This window comes from Ochlerotatus camptorhynchus, unplaced genomic scaffold (assembly GCF_037179485.1).
Source record: "Ochlerotatus camptorhynchus isolate MF236.1 unplaced genomic scaffold, CSIRO-AGI_Acam_v1.1 ptg000232l, whole genome shotgun sequence".
Lineage (NCBI taxonomy): Eukaryota > Metazoa > Arthropoda > Insecta > Diptera > Culicidae > Ochlerotatus > Ochlerotatus camptorhynchus.
Window position 1 is genome coordinate 6,648,474 of NW_027040722.1, and position 20,230 is coordinate 6,668,703.

Here is a 20,230-nt window from a genome sequence, read left to right on the forward strand (position 1 = left end):
GTTCATATATGGCTATGAAGACAGTTACGAAGAAAAAGCTGGTTATGTATAAAAGTATGCTACTGGATTGTACATATATTTTGTGTGTATGCAAGAACTAGCGCTAATTGGATACAATCAATTCCCGTATTCCACCTAATATGCACCGGTTCCCATTCACTAAGTATATTAAGACATCAAATGACCAAATGCGTGCTTCGTGGGTGGCGTAGTTGGAATCCTCGCGATCTTCATCCTACTGGTCATATTCGCAGTGATCCTAAATCCATGTATTCTCACGAGGAGGTCACCACTCGTTCCGACCCATTCCGCCGGTAATGGGTTGTCGGCTGCAATATCCGATGTATTCCTTGACGGCCCAGTCATATCAAAGCAGGATCTAACGTCTCCAGGTAGTTGGTAGTCATGAAGACAATTCTCGCCTCCGTCGACGCCTCTTAGTTCATTTAACAAACCACTAAACTTGACCTGATTCAAGCCCTCGAATGCTGCCTTTTATCGCAACTGTGGATGGAAGGTGTCTTATGCCCAATCTACAAAAAGGCGACAAGTTGGATTGCTGCAACTACCGCGCGATCACACTGCTGAGCGCCGCCTACAAGGTACTCTCCCAAATTCTATTGGCGTTGACGGCACTGTCGAAAAATTGTCCCTTATAGAAAAGATTGACAGTTTCTTATGGGATTTTTCGGTGGAGTGAAAGGATAATACGAAGTCCGCCATGTTTCACGCACAGTCTGAAGTTTGCTTATGCTGTTTTAAGCCATCGATAGAATAGAGTTTAAGCTTGTTATAGATACGTAAAAAAAGGAGATTTTAATTCTAGTAATAAACTGTATTTGATTTTGCGTTGCAAGTGAGAAATGCTCGCTGCACATCTCGGATTTTAAGTGTATAAATTCATTGGTTTTTAAATCAAATGAAAAGATTTATCTGCTCTTTGCATGTCTACAGTAAACTATGATCATAATCTATCAACTACTTTAAAGAAAACTAAATTTCAACAACTGAGTGAAAAGTTATTAACAAATGAGCAGTTGGTGTGTACAACTGTGCATGCCAAGCAACACATCAAAGACCAAATACATGAAAGGAAGAGGTTCTAGGGAAGACAATGTTAGCCTCCCATCCCGAGTTCAGATTGACGGTGACGAAATCGAGATGGTCGATGAATTCATGTATTTGGGCTCACTGGTGACCGCCAAAAATGATATCAGCAGAGAAATTCAAAGACGCATTATGGCAGGGAATCGTGCCTACTTTGGACTCCGGAGGACGCTCCGGTCGAGCGGTCGAGGCTCCGGTCGAATAAGTAGTTGACTGTCTTCAAGACGCTGATTAGAGCGGTGGTCCTCTACGGCCACGAGACCTGGACTATGCTCGTGGAGGACCAACGCGCCCTTGGTGTTTTCGAACGGAAGGTGTTGCGTACCATCTACGGTGGAGTGCAGATGGATGACGGAACGTGGAGGAGGCGAATGAACCACGAATTGCACCAGCTGCTGGGAGAACCATCCATCGTCCACATTGCAAAAATTGGGCGATTACGGTGGGCTGAAATCAGCTGTTATACATGTAGTCGTTGCCAGAAAACTTTATTTTTCACTCAACGTTTTGACAACTATGTTGCGGAAACTCAAAAACTATAGTCGCTATATTCATAGTCTGGCGGAGAGAATCTCGGGAACCAATTGTTGGTCTACACTATATTGAATTGGTTCCGCTTTTTGATAAATCGAAATTCTATCTGCCAGACTATTAATATAGCGACTATACCAAAAACTACGAGCGGGATGTGCAGCCAAATCGGCCTACTGAAAATCCATCATTGAGATGTAAGTGTAAGGCTCATTGAGCTTGTCATCTCTTTCGTTCTCCCGATGTTTAAACGGTTGAAGGAATGTGACGTCAAACTTCGTCATCCATTTAATCAGTTGGAGAACGAAAGAGACGACAAATTTACTAGGCCTCACCTGTTTACGCTCTTTGATTTTCTCTAAAATATGTTCCAGTTAGTATTTGGCCGCTTCTTTTTAATTACTGTAGCGCCTCTACTTGTCGTAGCAAGAAACTATTGATAGCGTTTTAATCCGGAAGGATTGTTTATTTCATCAGGATTTATATACTTGTTCAAAAGTTATCAAAGATGGAACGTGACAGACGTGAAAAAATTCTGCACACTCACATTTTGATAGACGATGAAACTTTCGTAAAAATGGACTTTGGGAAAATCCCGGGCCAAAAATTTTACTATGCTAAACGTAAGGGGGATGCTCCGGATAAATTCAAATTTGTCTTTGCAGATAAATTTGTTCGCATGTTGATGATTTGGCAAGGCATCTGCAGCTGTGGAAAGAAAACAAAGGTTTTCATCACTGGAGCGACTATGAATGGACAACTTTACAAGGACCAGTGTCTCCAGAACATAATTTTGCCGTTCATTCAATCACACGAAGGGCCCGTAAAGTTCTGGCCTGACTTAGTCAGCTGCCATTACAGCCGCGATGTCATAGAATGGTATAAGCAGAATAATGTCGATTTTATTGAGTAAAGTATCAATCCACCAAATTGTCCAGATTTTCGTCCCATTGAAAAATTTTGGGCTATTAAAGCGCAAATTGAAAAAATGTGGCATCAAAACACCATCTGATTTGGAGAAATGGTGGAAAAGTATGGTACACACCAAATTGAAATCGCTGAAAATCAGCAAAATTTTGCGGATTTTAGACTTGATGAAAGATCAGCAAACTTTCCAGCAAAATATTGCTCCTGAATTTTCCAGCAATTCCATCTTCTGTCAAAACGAAAATATTTTACTGAAAATCAGCAAATATTTCAGCTATATTTCTTTACTGATTTTCAGCAATAAAGAATTTTGACATTTTGCTGATTAAACTATTAAACTCAGTAAATCGAAAAAATTTTCACTACACACAAAAAATAATCACTACTAAAATTTAAAAAAATCATTGGTAGAATTAAAAGTTTTCGTTGGTTCTTTTTGGTAGGAAGTCTGAAGCATTCAAAATAAAAATGAGTAACTTGTCAAATCAAAAGTTTACCTCTTCGTTAATTTTAAAAGTTGATGCTTTTGAATCAAATTGTAGAACTGTCAAAAGGAAAACCAATGCTTTCAAAATGAAGTGCTAACTGTTTCAGTTCGAAAAGAGCTGTTTTTATTATGACAATATATTTTTATATTAAATTTTAAATATTATCATATTAATGATTTTCAAGATTAAGAAAAGTAGCCAAACTAATGTTTGGATCATTTTTAAAACATAAATTTATTCATTTATTTTATAAAAAAAAACAAAGAAAATAAAACATAGATTATGTTACCAGCGCAGATTGTGTCCTAGCCCTATTAGGAATCAAAGGAAGGCTTATCCTACTGTTCATCGTCCTGAGTCTTCTAAGTGGCATGGGTTGAGTCAGATTCTTGTCCGTCTTGTAATGTTCGAAGTATTGAGTCGAACCTAAGCTCCAAGTCATTTCGAAGCGTTTCTCGTGTTTCTATCCTTCAAGACAACGACATACTATACAATACAGTGATCACTTGACGCCGCAATCCCAGTACTACTCAATGGAAACGGCATTCTTGAAGACATCTTTCAGCTGGGGGTTCACCAACACCAAAACAGTGAGCTGGTGGATAATTCCCTGTACATCATTGTCTTGTACGTTCATATGTTCTACGCCCACGTACGTTTGGTGGTCAGTTTCCGGAATGATGGGTTAGGTGCCATGTAACGGGGTTTGTTGTAAGGATAGTCTTTTTCGGTCGAGACGCTTCACTCTGTTACGGGATTTGTTGGCCGGAACCATCCGATGTAAGCGCTTGTTTGTCAAGTATAAGCGTACCTACAATGTAAACATAAATTTAATCGATCCTAAGAAAAAGAATTTTCCAACTCACCTACATGCCCTGTTGCAGCGGCTGAATCACAATCGATCACCGGAGGCAGCTTCCGAACACCGAATTAACCCATTAAAAAAATTGAAATTCCGTGGAACGATTTTTTTCTCGTCTCTACTTTGGCGGCAAATAATGTAGGGTTCAGTGCTGCCAAAAACGTTACTATGGAGAAGTATTTTTGACAGTTGAACAACTTTTATTTTAAAAAATGCACTTTTAAAATTACAAGTCAGAAGTGAAAGAAAAACTTTCAAACCAAAGATATAGCTTTCATTTTTAAAATTTCCACTGTTACAACTACGAAATTTGGGAAACTTTTATTTTGAATTTGCATTATTTTTATAGGAACAATTTTTGTTTTTTGTGTGTAGAGACTTTTAGCCAGAGCTTAAAATTTTTGACTGCCTAGGCTGAGTGTGAAAGCACTGCACTATTCAATCCATTGCTCTGTGCAGACCGTTTGTACCAAACGGTAAAGGACGAGGCAATGAAAGAGCCAACAAAAACATTCAGTCACTCACGAGCAGCGCTGCCATTTATACAGATTTATCTGTATTATACAGATTTTTTAATCTTAATACAGACCCGATACAGAATACAGATTTATCACAGATTTTTAAATTACAATACAGATTTATACAGATTTTTATAAAATGCTTGAGAAAAAAAAATTCAAAATTTATAAAAACAAAATAACTTGCTCGATTTTATCAGCGTACCCCCTTCTCTCCAAAATTAATTGTTGTGCTAAAAACCATATTTTTTGCAGTGGGATCTGCTCGAGGCGTTGCTGTTTCTTTTATGCTTCTCTCACTCCCTCCAACGGAAAACGCAGTCACGCCCGTTCACAACCAGAGGACCAACCGCTTTCGGATGCATATGGAGCTGGTGGTAAACGATTGTGAGATTGTATGGGGATTTACAGTATTAATTGAATATTTCCAATATAAGCATGTATGTTAAATACAAGAAAAGTGCCCGAGCACATTAAAATGGTACAAATACAAGTACTTGTAAACATTTTACTTGCATTGAAAATGTATTTCGTAAGAAATTGCGGATTTTCTGATATTCTCCATACTGCAAAAATGATTTTACCAGCACTGGCGGGCGACATCTCTCGACTTTTCGGTGTAACTACCACACAAATGATGTAATTAATTGTATTCATCTATATTAAAAATATCAAATAGTAATGAACTCGTGCACTTTTTTGCATTTAAAACTGCTTATCAGGAAGATAATGAATAGAAACTAAAATCTCCATACATTTTCAAACGGCTTCATATCACTCTTATAAATAAGTACGGACGATATCACAAATGGCGCAATTATATCCCGTATGGTTAGTACGATAGCCCGAATAGGTGGTTAAGCACTTTTTATGGTTATTTTGTATGCACTGTATTTGTAAAACAACAAAACATGATTAATTAAGAAAAAAATCATCAATACAGAAAATACAGATTTTGACGTAGGACTACGTCTTTGATTTCTATATGGGGGTACACTTTGTGAAAACCGAAAATGGAACATGTAACAAATTAAGAAAGATTTTGAACGTTAATAACTCAGCTGCCCCTGGTCCAATTTCAATAATTTTATCCACCAATCGATCAGAAATATGGCCACGCATCGATAACAATGATTCCGAATGTTGATTTTCAACAAGAAACTATTGAAAAACTGGTAAAGGTCCAGCATTGTCCAAAAGCGTCGAAATAACTAACAAATCCACCAATTACCTACATGCATATGCTGCTTCCCCAGCACAGTCGTCAGAGAGTAGTAAGTAGACGAAACAAGTCGAAGTGGCATTCACCTCCGATCCTCGGGCGCGTGCGAGTAGGGAAGATGGAATTGCGTAATATTTTGCATACTCATCGCCATATTCAGGACCAAACGCAAATTCTTCGAGATAACCGCCATCCGTCGTCTGGCTCACCGTGGCGGTGTCTGACGTATCTCCGGTCTGATTTACGAGGTGTGCTGAAGATGTTCCTAAAAAATGAGAGCCGTGATGCGTTCGCCTACACTAAACACGCCAAGCGTAAGCGGCCATGGATGTCATCTACGTTTTGAGTGACAAAGACGCACTCTGTTTGGTTTCGGAGGTTTAATCATCACCAACTTTGGCAACAAAACGGCTCTTTTCAGGGCCACCAAGCTTATTACAGTAAAGAGTAGGAATAGAATTCATCTACCTGTTTGTCCATATTCAGAACCAACGATCACACAAAATGCTCATGTAATCAAACTGGAAGCAGGGGTACAAATTATTTTGATCAACCTTGATCAACTTTGAATCGCCACCGCCGGATATTTTCGATGGAAGAAGCAACAATCTAGCATCTAATTCGACGAAGACGGCAGGAAAGCTTTGTGAAGCCGAGTTATTTACGAAAGAGAGTGTCGATGAACAGAATCGATCAATGTAGATAGGACCTATTGAAAAGTGACGTGAGATTTGTTTTCCGTACTGAGCTCCAATCCTACCGACGCCAGTGAAGCAGCTCCCATACCTAGACCCTACCAATCGACCCAACAACTCAACCGGGGACCAACGGCTTTACTTCCCGAAGGAAGGCGTGATCAGAGATGTTATGCCTCAGAACATCCCGGCGGCGCTTACTGGGATTGAACGCAAGCCTGCTGGGGTGAGAGGTAATCACGCTAACCACCGGCGCCGATATCTTTCAAGGTGATATCACGGCGAATGAGAACGACCCAAATTTGAGTTTAGTTATCTCAGAAATAAGAAATAAAATGCAGGAGCTCAGCGATGACTAAATTTGCCTCATGTTTTCCCAGGTTTTTCCAGGATTTTCCAGGAAAAAGTTCCCGAATTTGAGAAGTAAAGATTGGATTCACTCAGTCGATTGGTACTACTCCGGGACTGAATAAAATTTTCGTCAATTTCCTCATTTTGTTAGAGATTTTTTAGGTTTTCCACAGGAAACCATGAGACAAATTTACTCATCGCTGAGTTCCTGCACTTTTGGCGATTATGAGTGAAATAAACTCAAATTTGGGTCGTTCTCATTTGCCGTGTGCGCAAAAGGAAAAGAGCCAGTGTCGCTTCTTGATAGCAAACTACTCATAATGGGAGGAGCTCGAGGAGGAGCCTTTGTAGCTTTTATACCACTTGGTTGTACATCATTCTGCTTTAACCTGAAAAGATATAAAAGAGCGCTGCTGTATGGTATTAGCTCATCATTCATCATTCTCTGCTTGAACGTCAAGCAGTATAGTTCGGTCTTTGCTCGCTCTGTCGAGTTGTTCTAAAGTTTCTAGTTTGTTCCAAACATTCGCAGTTTAATCGCGTCGTCAGTAGTGTCGGTCGCTTCGTGTGATGGGAAGACAGCGCTCCCGGAGCAGGCTCCGAGAGAAAACGGAGAAGAAAAACAGCGGTGAGGGTAGCTTGAGTGTACCTATTTCGAATAGGTACGCTACTCTTCCCACCGATGTAGGGAATCCCACCTCAGCCACGGTGAAGCGGTCTAAGAAGAGGAAGAAAAATCAAGGCCAGTCCGATGGTGCGAGTGGACGGGACGATGCCACCGCGACGAACGTCAGCATCATTGGTGATTTCGGCGACGCCGTCGACAACGAAACTGCTGCCAGCCCGAGTGCAGCAAAAATGAAGCTTCCTCCACTGGTGGTGAAGCAAGTCCCACTCAACACGCTGATTGGCGATCTTTCATCGCTGGGCGTTGCAGCTGAGTTTAAGCTCGGCAGGATCGGCACCAAGGTGATGCTCCGAACCAAAGCGGAGTACGAAGTGGCCGTGAAATATCTGAAGGATACCAAGGCGGAATTCTTCACGCACGACATCCCCGGTGAGAAGCCCTTCAAGGTAGTCATCAGGGGTCTACCAAACTTCGACCCCAAGATGGTCGAAGCCGAAATCAACCGGTACAAGCTAGCCCCAATCGCTGTCTTCCGAATGACAAGGAAAGATGAAAACGTGAAGACGTACCCGGATTGTCTTTTCCTGGTGCACTTCCAGAAAGGGACGGTGACGCTCAATGCGCTACAAGCCATCCGATCGATCTACTCCATCATCGTACGGTGGGAGCCATACCGTGGCGGTCATCGTGACGTAACGCAGTGTCAGAGGTGCCTCAATTTTGGACACGGTACCCGCAACTGCAACATCAAGCCACGCTGCAGCAACTGCGCTCAAGAACACGCCACTTCCAACTGTCCTGCGGATGGAGCCGTGGCGATAAAATGCGCTAACTGTGGTGGTGCACATCAAGGCTCTGACAGACAGTGCTCCAAACGCGAGGACTTCAAACGCATCCGAAAGCTGGCGTCAAGCAACAATCAACCAGGACGCAAGAAGGACAAAACCCCATCATTCAGGACGGAGGATTTTCCGCCTCTTCGTGCTCCCCAGCAAAGGCAAGCGAATTCGCGGGTGCAACCCGCCCCCCCTCAAGAAGCTTCCGGTGAATCTGCTGGTCAAAGCTCTCCATCCCCCCCTGGATTCTGGAGACAACCAACAGCGCAAAACAACAACCCCGATCTGTTCTCAGCGGATGAACTGATGGAAATTTTCGTCAACATGTCCGGTGCTCTTCGTAAGTGCCGCAATAAGCCCGAACAGATCCAAGTGCTCGGTAAGTTCATCATCCAGTATGGCGTCTAAACCGCTAACTATCGTCACCTGGAATGCTTGCTCTGTAAGAGCAAAAAAGATTGAGCTTGCCGACTTCCTCCGCAAGCACAGCATCGACGTGGGCCTTCTAACCGAGACCCATCTAAAGTCCGGCGACAGCTTCTGGTTGCCTGACCACAACACTATCCGGCTTGATCGCACCAGCTCCAGGGGGGGTGGTGTTGCGGTCGTCGTCAAGAAAGGAATAAAATACCACACTCTGTCCCATATCCGCACCTCTATCATCGAGGCCCTTGGTGTGGAGGTGGAGTCGTCGACTGGATACGTCCAGTTCATCGCCGTCTACTGCCCTCGACAGTGTGCCGCCAGCAGTGGACTAGCGGCTAAATTCAAGAAGGACCTGTCCACCATCACCCGTACCGGTTCCCGCTTCGTAGTTGGAGGAGATCTGAATGCTCGCCATGAGGCCTGGCGGAACTACCAGCAGAACCAGAACGGTCGTCTCCTGTTCGACCACTCACAGCATGGGCTGTATTCCGTTTGGTTTTCGGATGAACCAACATTCATCTCACCGGCGGGCAACCCATCGACGCTAGACCTGTTCCTGACAAATATCGGCTTGTCCAAGCCGGTAGCCTTGAACGAACTCAGCTCCGACCACCAACCGGTGGTGGCTGAACTGGGCTGCAACGTGGCTCCTGCTTCAAGCCTGCGCAAGGACTACCATCGCGTTAACTGGGCCCAGTTTGGACGCGTGGTAGACAGGCACATCATCGACAACCCGCCGCTTGACACCGTGGAGGACATCGACCGAGCGTTGGAGGGACTCCACCAAGCCATAACCGTGGCTGACGAGGCGTGCGTCCGACGAGTTCCTGTGAGGGGTAAGTTTATTGCCATTGATTCCCACACCCAACTTTTGATTCGCCTGAGAAATGTTCGTAGACGCCAGTTTCAGAGGACTGGAGATCTGGGCAAAAAACGTGAAATGGCTGATCTGAACAGACAGATTGCTTCCAGAATGGACTCACTCCGAAATGAAAGTTTCGGGCGTGTTGTCCAGAATCTGGACGACCGCTCCAGACCATTCTGGAAGGTAGCCAAGGTCCTGAAAACTCATCCCAAACCCATTCCACCTCTCAGAGTCGAAAATGATGACGATCGGCTTTTAATCACCCCACAGGAGAAAGCAAATGCGATCGGCGAGCATGTCGCTTCATCGCATTTGCTTGGCTCGAATATCCAAAGTCCGCTCGAAGATCAGGTTGCGCAATGCGTTCAAAACCTAGATGCCTCCCCTTGTGTCGTGCCTCCGGCGGATATGATTACAGTACAACAAATTTGCTCAGCGCTGAAATGCACCAAGAACATGAAGGCTCCCGGGTTTGACGGTATATTCAACTTGATCTTGAAGAGACTCAGCATGAAAGTGCAGTCTCTTCTAACCGCTATCTTTAACAGATGTTTGGAACTGCACTACTTTCCAAGTATCTGGAAAGTAGCAAAAATCATACCAATCCGCAAACCCGGTAAGGATCCAACATTGCCTTCAAGCTACAGACCAATCAGCCTCCTTTCAGCGCTGAGCAAATTGTTCGAGAAACTCATTCTCAATCGTTTGCTCAAGTTTGTCGAGGAAAATAACATTCTCCTTCCGGAACAGTTTGGATTCAGAAAGGGGCACTCCACCAATCATCAGCTAGTACGGGTGATGAATAACATCCGAAGTAACAAAGCTGTATCCAAGTCCACAGCCATGGCCTTGTTAGACGTTGAAAAGGCGTTTGACAATGTTTGGCATGACGGACTTGTGTACAAGCTTTGTAACTTTAACTTCCCATTACATCTGGTTAAAATCACCCGTAACTACCTTCAGCAAAGGTCGTTTAAGGTATCGTTGAATGGTTGTCTTTCCGACACGTTTTCCATCCCAGCAGGAGTGCCGCAAGGCAGTCTGCTGGGCCCCTTGCTTTACAGCATTTATACTTCCGACATTCCTCCCCTTGGAGACGGTTGCGTGTTCTTCCTGTTCACAGATGATACCGCAATAGCCGTCAAAGGAAGGATGCCTCGCGAAATAACGAACAAACTTCAACGATGCCTTAACGCCTTTGCTGATTATGCCACCACGTGGAAAATTAAAATCAATCCCTCCAAAACACAAGCGATCATGTTCCTACATCGGCAATCGCCCAAACTGAAACCGGCTCCATCTTGTACTGTAATCATGGATGGCACAAGGGTTGAGTGGTCCGCCGAAGTAACCTATCTCGGGATGTTGATCGATGAAAAACTCCTCTTCCGTTCGCATGTAGAGAAAACAGTAGTCAAGTGTTCTGCCTTGGTTAGGTGTCTGTTTCCGCTGATTTGCCGCAGATCCCGCCTCTCAAGGGTGAACAAACTGGCCGTCTACAAACAAATCATAGCACCTGCGATCCTCTACGCAGCTCCGGTGTGGGAATCATGTGCACAGACTCACAGGAACAAAATCCAGGTCGCTCAGAATAGAGTGCTGAGGATGGTACTTGATCGTCCTTTTGACACTAGAATAACAAATTTACACGAAGAGGCAAGCATTGCCAAAATAGATTCCAGAATTAACGAAATTAAGACTAAATTTGCACAAAAATGTAATTTATCAGAACATGCTTTGATAAGCAATTTGTATATAGTAGATTAGGTGTATATAGTAGTTGTAGGTTAGTTGTAGTTGTAAATAGTAGTTATAAGTAGTCTTCTTTTTCAAATTTTCAAGCAAACCAATCCCACCAAGGTGGTCATTCTCTAAAACAGGCCTGATAGGACTAGGAACTGTAATTAATAATAATTGAAATTTCACAGGAACTAAAGTTGAAAAGACGCATCTGTGTCACTTGATAAGTTATACATGTAAACCACACAAATTCAAGAAATATAGATCATTTAAAGTCAAAAATGGTATTAGCTCATTTTCGCTTCGGACGGCGTGGTGAACAGCAATAGCAGCAGTAGGAAGGTGGTGGTTAGTCCACTCCTTCACACCTAAAAAGCAACAATTGACTGTGACTGGTCGTGGCAAAGGAGGAAAAGGTCTGGTAAAGGAGGCGCCAAGCGTCATCGAGATAACCGCCATCGGTCGTCTGGCTCGCCGTGGTGGTGTCAAACGTATCTCCGGTCTGATCTACGAGGTGTGCTGAAGGTGTTCCTGGAAAATGAGGTCCGTGATGCTGTCACCTACACTAAACGCGCCAAGCGTAAGTGGCCATGGATGTCCGCTTCAATAAAACGGCTCTTTTCACGGCCATCAAGCTTACATCAGTAAACAGTTGGAATAGAATTTATCTGTGCTTGTTTGTCCATATTCAGAACCACAAGCCCCCAACGACCACACAAAATGCTCTCCAGAGTTGTAATCTTGTTACCAAACTTGGAAGCAGGGGTGCAAATGATTTTGAATAATTCTCTTAATCAACTTTCTCTTTGAAAAAAAAAAAAAAATGCTAAAAATTTGGTATGCCTACAATTCAAAAACGGAAAGAGTTGAGGTAATAGATAATTGGTCAATTAAAAGAACTAAATGCTCTTCACATTTATTCCGTCTACTAGCGGTCCTACGTCAAGCTTCCGTTCGTGCCCCTAGGCACAGACCCTTCTACTGTTTTTTAATAGAGTGGATACAGATTTTTTATAAAACCACCAGGCAGCTCTGCTCACGAGCAGGCGACGCACACCGCTTGCCTTCGCTCACAGAGCATGTAAATGAGGCATTTTTCCCTAGAAAATGTACGCTCAGCCATTCAAAACAAATATTGGGTACCATCACGGCAGAATAAACGTGTTGACTGAGCTACTGACTGAGTGCTCGGCTGTCAGTGACTCGTTTACCTCTCAATCATGCAGACTCTCACGAGGCAGTGAATGATGAGGCAGATGGCAGTTCATATTCATATCAAAATGACTCAATGAACCTGACTGTTTTGCGCATTGCTTCTAGCCAAGGAATCAAAAATATCTCCAAATGAAAAAATGACAAGCGATCAACGAACCGAATAATAACGCTATGTCAGAAGTTGAAAGCAATAATGATATAATCTTCTTTGTACTTTTTCATGACAAGCAGCCCGTGCGACACAACTCATTCGGGGCGGTAGAAGGAAACGAGCAAATTGTTGGCAAGCTGCTTCACGAAGTAAAACCGAAGATGATACACGTGTGTTAATGGGAATTTTTTTGTTATGTCTTTTCCCGATTCATATCAAGCTATGTCCTCATCCGTGTATATTGCAACAAAGCAGGCAAGCAATATATCATTATCCTTCTACCACTCGGATCGAGCTTTGTTACAGAGCGAGTTTGTCATGGTAGTCGTAGCAACCGTTTTGTCTGTATCGTTGGTTGCTTTATGTGTTTGGATTCGCTGCTTCTAGCTTCTGTAAAAGATCGTTGATACAAATATACAAATAATAAAGACTAAATCACCAGGCTATTTTCCATGTATAATTTATTAAATATAATCAGTGTCCGAGCCAGTGTCCTTACCTACAAAATTTGTAGTTTTTTTTTACCTCCTGCGGTGTGGACGGATTTGTACGAATGCAAAATACTTGCGACTGTGATACTATCAGTTTGACAGCTCTTAACTGGGTGGCCAGCAATCGTTTATGTCAGCTGAATTTCTCGATAAAAAATATCGTTTGCAGTTTTTCAGTAAAGCATTTGATTGCTGATCATGATCCAGCAATCTGTTTTACTGATATTGAAAACTTAAATTTAGTGTCTATATATGTATCTACATACATGAGGTTGATAGTACTATATACTGTGCAAGACATCATGAGACGTATTCCGCGAAAAGTTCGAAAATTCATCCGAACAGCTGACGAATAATTTTTGTTGTATTTTTCCCTTAAAGCTAAATAAAAATCTACAAAATGATACCTTTAGCGTTTTTGTACTTTATTTCCCCTTGGAGAAATGACCTATTTTGTGCGGCCAAATTCTAAATGGAACAGACTTTATGTGAATTTGATTTCAAAAATCAACAAACCATCGTTGTTTATGGCTTTGTTGTCAGTTGGAACCAGTTATGCGAGGTAGGCTTCGATTGTTCGTATTTGACAGTCACCTCCCCCCAGCCAAAAACACAGAAGAAACACATTAAGCACGGACACAAAGTGGCAGAGTGACTTAGGGGGCATACACAAAAGTTGATTATGTTTTGAATTGAAACCTTCTCATGGTGGTCACACCAAAGCAAATGAAAATAGATAAACATAGCATTCATTTGCAACCTCTCTCATCAAAACAAATTCTTTGATACAATCGATGTAAATATTTACAATATTTGACAAATCTCAGGTAATCATGACAGCAGTTGGTCTCTTTTCTTCGTTCATATTGTTTTCAATAATCAAACGTCATGATTACCTGGGTTTTGTCAAAAAAGGTAAATATTTACGTTGTTTGTACCAAAGAATTCCACCTAAATCAAAACAGGTGTTACGGTAAGTTCTGTAAGCATAAGTTCCGATAAGTTAAGAACAGTTCCGTGAGCTTCAGGAAAATTCCCACAACCCTAAAAAAGTTCCGAGAATTTCAAAGTAGTCCAGAGATCTTCAGAGAGCTCAAGAAAACTTCATTGAAAATTTGGGAACTTAAAAGAAGCCAAGAGATCATCAGGAAGGTTTGAAGGATTTTAGAACAGTGCCATTTTTTTCAGGGCAGTACTGTGAACTTCAGGAGAATTTAGAGAACTTCAGGAATGCTCCGGATCATTAAGACAAACCTATAATGGTAGTTCAATAAATTTCAAGGAAATTGCAGGAACTTCAAAGAAGTTTCTGGAAAATCAGGGAATTTATGGAGCTCCTAGAGTTTCTTTATAATTTTGGAAAGAAACAGAAATTGTGAGCAGATTTTAAAGGAATTCCGTGATTTCAATTGTAGTTTCAAGAACTTCAAAAAAAGCAGGAACCTCAGCGAAGATCAGTGAACTTCTGAAATTTTTTTAGATTTTTAGGAAGTTTCATTATATTCAGGGTAGTTCCGAGTAATTCAAGGACGATCAAAAATCTTCAGAGCAGTTCCGTTAATTTAAGGAAAATTGCAGGAAGTTTCATGGAGTTCCAAGCAATTATGAGGTATTTTGAGAATATATGTAACTTGATACACGGAGATGAAAAACTACCCAAAATTAAGTACTTTTCCCTCAATTCCGGGGTTCAGCCCAATAACCTAAATTTGAGTAAATCGCATATAGTAGTTTCAATTTAACACCAGCAAAAAAATTACCGACTCTTAAGTATATTCTACCCAAAATTAAGTTTAATTCACGTAAATTTGAGAATATACATTTTACTCAAAAGTAACTTATTGGGCTGAACTATATCGTTGGGTCGAATCTCTTGTTATTTTTTTGACAACAATAACGAGTGCAAGTGAGAGGCTGAAGTCAATATTAAGTAAAAAGAACTCAAATTTTGGGTAGTATTTTTTCTCCGTGTAGATGTCCAAAGAAGATCAGAAACAAAAACGATTTTTAGGAGAAGTTCCATGAGCTTCTGAAAAAGTTTTCAAAACTTAATTGCGTAGATTACGGAGACTAACAACAATTTCAGGAAATTCCAAGTTAAATAAATTTCAGGAAAACTGCAGGAACTTCCTAAAATTCCAGAGAACTTCAGGAAAGATCAGAAAACAGAGAAATTCTGAGAAGATTGGGAAAATGGAAAAACATTTTTTTGTACGCTTTAGGGTTGTTTCGAGAATTAAAGGAACGTCACGGAAGATCATTGCAAATCTATTAATTTCAAACAAATAACGGTGAATTTTAAGAAGTTTCCAGATTTTCAAGAATTCCAACGAACTTCGGAGGTGTTAAAAAACCTTCAGATGGTATTGGGAACTTCATAGAAGTTCAAAGAACTGAACTCAGAAGAACGAGAATTTCAAGAACTTCAGGGGAGATCAGAGAACTTTAGGACATCAATTTCAGGGAAATTGTATAAACTTCAGGACGTTCCTAGAATTTCAGAAAAATTGTGGGAACTCCAAAGATGATACACGAAACGAAAATCAATTATTTTATTCATGTGTTTCACTTATACATTTTTGCCAAAACATCAGCCTTATACATTCGATAAGACAAACCACATAGGTCCTATAAGAATATATAAAAGGTATGTGTGACCGTTTATACATTTCATTTGACACATGATCTTCATTAACTTTTTGCAAGGCGTCTGTTTATTACTTGACTTATACATTTTATGAATAATCAGCAATAGAAATTTTCCAAAAGGTATAAGGAGATTTCTATCCGTGTACATGATCGTTACGAAAATTGGGGGAACTTTTGCGTATAGTCCACAGAAGTTCAGGGAAATTTAAAGATTTCAAGGGAAGTACCATGAGCGTCAGAGTTTTTTGTATGGTCGAAAACACATCAAAGTTAACAAAAATTATAAAACATTTGATCATTATGTTTAAGTTACGATACGATTTTTTGTGAAATTTAACACTTTCAAAATCGTTCTGTGTGCAAATTTTCACATAAAAAATGTATAAACAAAATATTTTAAAAAAGTTAGAAGGGTTGTATACTAGATACGACTGCAGGGTTGGCGTTAGATAGCGTCTGTTATGTGTTGTACTGAATTGTGTGTATTATATTTTAGGAATATTCCTTAATAACTCTTTTGCGAAAGTTTGGTGGCCCTGAAAAGGGCCGTTTTGTTGGGCTGATGTTGTTGGGTTTGCTCTACTCTGTCGCCCTGGAGGAGCTTTGGAATGATGTTGGTAGTTCGAAGACAGACAGCATCTCCCCTTCCAGCGTTCCCACACCCCAGTATAGTCCCCAAATTTAAGTGTAACTGTGAAATTCTGGAAAGAAATTTTCTTCAAAACTAACTCTTTGTCGAATTATTGGTGGCCCTGAAAAGGGCCGTTTTGGTTGTGGTTTTGGAATGATGGTTATGCCGAGCATGGGTATCGGATGGCGATGGCGATTTTGATGAGCGGTTTGCATGCCGGGCGCTTTGCTTCAACCACGAGTGCGGTGAACTCCGGGTAAATATTATTACCAATCAGTAGAACAGCGCTAGGTGGTATGATGAACCGGGAAATCCACTCGAGATGTCGAGAGGGTAGATGGTTGTTTTGGGGGTTGTGATGAGGACGATTTTGGAACGGAACGGGTTGTGCTCGATGATGCATCGTTCTTCTTCACACAGTCTGTGAAGACGAGTTCGATTCTGAAATAAGTTTTGTAGAAATGCAATAAAAATGGAATCTATGGCTCTGCGAAGATTCAACTTTCGATATTCAAGTGTCGAAAAGGCATTAGAAAATTAATCGTTAAACTCTTTCTTGATAATGTTGTGGCCCTGAAAAGGGCCATTTTTCCAACGCGCTCGGCGTAGTTACCCTTGCGGAGCAGACTGAGAACTGCAGCAGCTGGGCATTCCATGACGGCGGCCCAGTATACCGGAGCACTGGCACCAACGCACTCGGCGTAGTTGCCCTTTCGCCCCCAGGCTCTGCTTCCGCTGCTCTGCTGCTCTGCTGCTGGGTCGACGATCGGATAGACAATGATGGAACGGGCGACCTTGTTGGTCGCTTATATAGTAGAACAGAAAATATCAGAGGTGTCAGATACTCGCATCTGATGTCTCGGTTGGAGAAAGTATAAGAATATAAAAAAATCAATCGATTTTCACCAACTTTAGACAATGGTTTACTTTTAACCATTTTTCAATAGTTTACAGAATGAAATCAATAGTTTTGAAACATTCAGCAAATTGCTAGAAATATTTCCAATCGATTGAAACTTGATCAAACTTGAAAATCTCACAAAAGTTAACATTTTGCATAAGCTTTTTAATAAAAATGTTCAAACAAATTAAAGCGGATATTTTTTTGATATATAAGTTTCAGTCACATTTTTGGATTTTTACCTAAAATTACTAAAATTGTTATACCGTGTAAACTGACCCCAAAAAGATTCAAAATGACCGAATTTTAGCTAAAAAGTAAATGATTGACCTTAAACAAACAATTATACAAAGTTTCATATACAAATCGGAAAAGGTTGCATAAGTTCGATTCTTCATTTGGCGTGGAACTGAGCAAACATTCTGTATTTCTGTGTGGATTTACGTCAGGAAAATGTCTAGTTGTTGGAGTTAGACAACAGTAATGAAGTAGGTACACCCCAGGCTAGACCGCAGTAACCTTATAAAAATATGTTTTAATAAACTATGCATTGTTCTTCAAGACTGTTCGTCAAATACTGACTTGTTTTAGTGTCACTGCGTGTTATAACTCTATCAAAAATAACCTAGCATCCCACGAAACAATTTGGGTGAGGATTCTGTAGACCATGATTTAGACTTGAAGAATGCTTTAAAACTTCGATTAAACTTGAAAAATGTCACTTATCATATCTAGAAAGATTCAGAACGCTTGTTTTCACTAATTTTTAATGTTTTTCAAATAACTCGAAAACAGTAAGCAGTGAAATGTTGACGTCTTGGAAAGAATTGTTTTTCTTTATAATCACTTTAACGCTCTTGGATCATTCGTGACTTGTCTGGGGGTGAGTTTTGAACTCGTGACTGGCGTGAGAGGTATGGATTCCAACCACTACGCCGGGGTCGCCCATGGAAAGAATAGTTTTTTTTTTTTTAATTAACAACTTTGCTGAAGACGTCAAGTCCTTAAAATATCAGAGTGTAAAGTTCGACTTTCGCACCATATATGCGGCTGAATTTCCAACTGACACATTCTACGATGTACGTGAAGTAAGGAGTTTGACATATCTTGTTGTCAGTTAAAAATTGAAAAATTAAAAGAAACCCCAAAATATTAGAGCAGATTTGAAAGTGCGTCAAACTTCCTATGATAATTGATCAAGATATTCTGATTTGAGTACATCACAACGTTTTGGTGAGTATACTGCAAGTGGACGCCATGTCCCATGTAACTTTTCGGCAATTTTAAGGTTTAAATGACGCCATAATTTGATAGTACATATTTGGAGTCGATACGTAAATAAATCGATACGCTAAATAAATTAAGAAGTCATCTTCGATCTTTTCGATAGACACATGCCATTTTGTATTCAAATCCGTTCAAAAAAGAGAGGTAAAGCGCGGGTCGTATATCGATATCGACGGTTCCTTCAAAAGGTCTAGTAGGCTTTTCATGTTCTACATCTCGATCTATTCATATCTCGATGGTCCCTTCATTCGAGACATGGATTGACTGTAATACTAGATGGAGTTCTTTCATACTACTTTCTTAAACAGGTCTGAACGACTTGCGTGATCATTGAATTGTTGTATTATTAAAGCAAAAGCAGCGAACATAAATTAAAATCTTTTCCTTTGAACGACCGCTATAACAGATGAGATAGGTTCTATTAATCTACACGTCGGCGAACATTTCAGTTCAATTCAAACTGAAAAGCATTGACTCTTTTCGAAATGTTATTTACAGGATACATAAATCACACATAAATCATCCACATACAGTCTCACAACAAAATGTCTCTCTATCTCTCTCTAAACTCACATCCCACTCATCCAATTCCACAGGGAATGGTCCTCAACCACACCAACAGCCCCAGCCAAGCCTCCTACAGGTCAACCTTGTTGTTCAAGGCCGAGTAGCCGACCGGAATCTCGCGCAATTCCGTTTTCAAACACAGGAACTCGCCACACACGCACATCAGTGCCGTACAGACGGCATTCAGCAACCACCAGCTGATGGTGGAGGGGAACGCACTGTTGTACCACCAGCAGATCACTAGATGGATGAAGTGAAACGTAACGCTGAAATCCAAACAGAGCTTGGTGCGCCGCACGATGAACCACAGCAGCCCCGAACCGATGAGGGAATTGAGCACGAACGCGAATATTACCAACCGTCCTCCTATGTCGGTGACGTGAATTTCCTACGGCGGGGAGACGAATGTTTGTTAAACTGTTGTAGTAGGAGCAAGAACCATTGCGGACGGAAGCTACTTACGTGATACTCAAAGAGATGGTCCAGGGTATGATTGGCCTCGGCAAACAGATCCATCACGAACATGAAGGTGCCGAGACTGACGTAGAGAAGGGCCTGCATGGCCACGATTTGCGCTATCAACAGGTACGGATCCCATTGGGTATTCCGGAACGTTCCGGATAGCTTTTTCATCTTCTGACGTGTTTTTTTTTTTCGTTTGGCCGTACCGCTGATGTAATCAATGTTGAAACCACTGCAAACTTACACTAATAATATCCGGTCGATATTTTTACATTTCATAGTTTGTTGTTTGGGGCAATAATCAAGCAATTTTTTGCAATTTCATCACAATCGAACGAAAAAGGAAGGAACTGTTTTGATAGTTTTGATTTCACTTTATTTACGTAGCGAGCCAAGTGTCAAACGGGAGTGGATTCTATGCTGCGGGAGCTTGTGGGTGGCGTGGATCTTATGTTGCACGAAGAATGATGAAGCTTCGCAGTGCAGTGATGTCAGATCAACTGTGCAGAATTGAACGATTTAATGATGCAATGGATGCAATGTACTTAACTTATTCATTCGAATGTAAATTTCAAATCTAACTTCCAAAATGTGGCTTCTTTGAATAAAGCATAAACGTTAAATTAAAATTTAGTGAACGCCGTAACATAAAAAGTGCTTACCGACGTTTTCTTGGAATC

At 41.1% G+C, this 20,230-nt stretch overlaps 1 protein-coding gene across 1 annotated transcript; it reads right to left on the reverse strand.

The window, feature by feature from the left end:
- Positions 1-18,850: 18,850 nt before the first annotated feature.
- Positions 18,851-19,910, reverse strand: Sys1 (Sys1 golgi trafficking protein). The gene is made up of 2 exons (XM_065225593.1): positions 19,551-19,910; positions 18,851-19,476 (listed from the first exon to the last, which is right to left on the reverse strand). Exons 1-2 carry the CDS (start codon positions 19,719-19,721, stop codon positions 19,159-19,161), a joined length of 489 nt encoding a protein of 162 aa, XP_065081665.1. The 5' UTR covers positions 19,722-19,910; the 3' UTR covers positions 18,851-19,158.
- Positions 19,911-20,230: the final 320 nt, after the last annotated feature.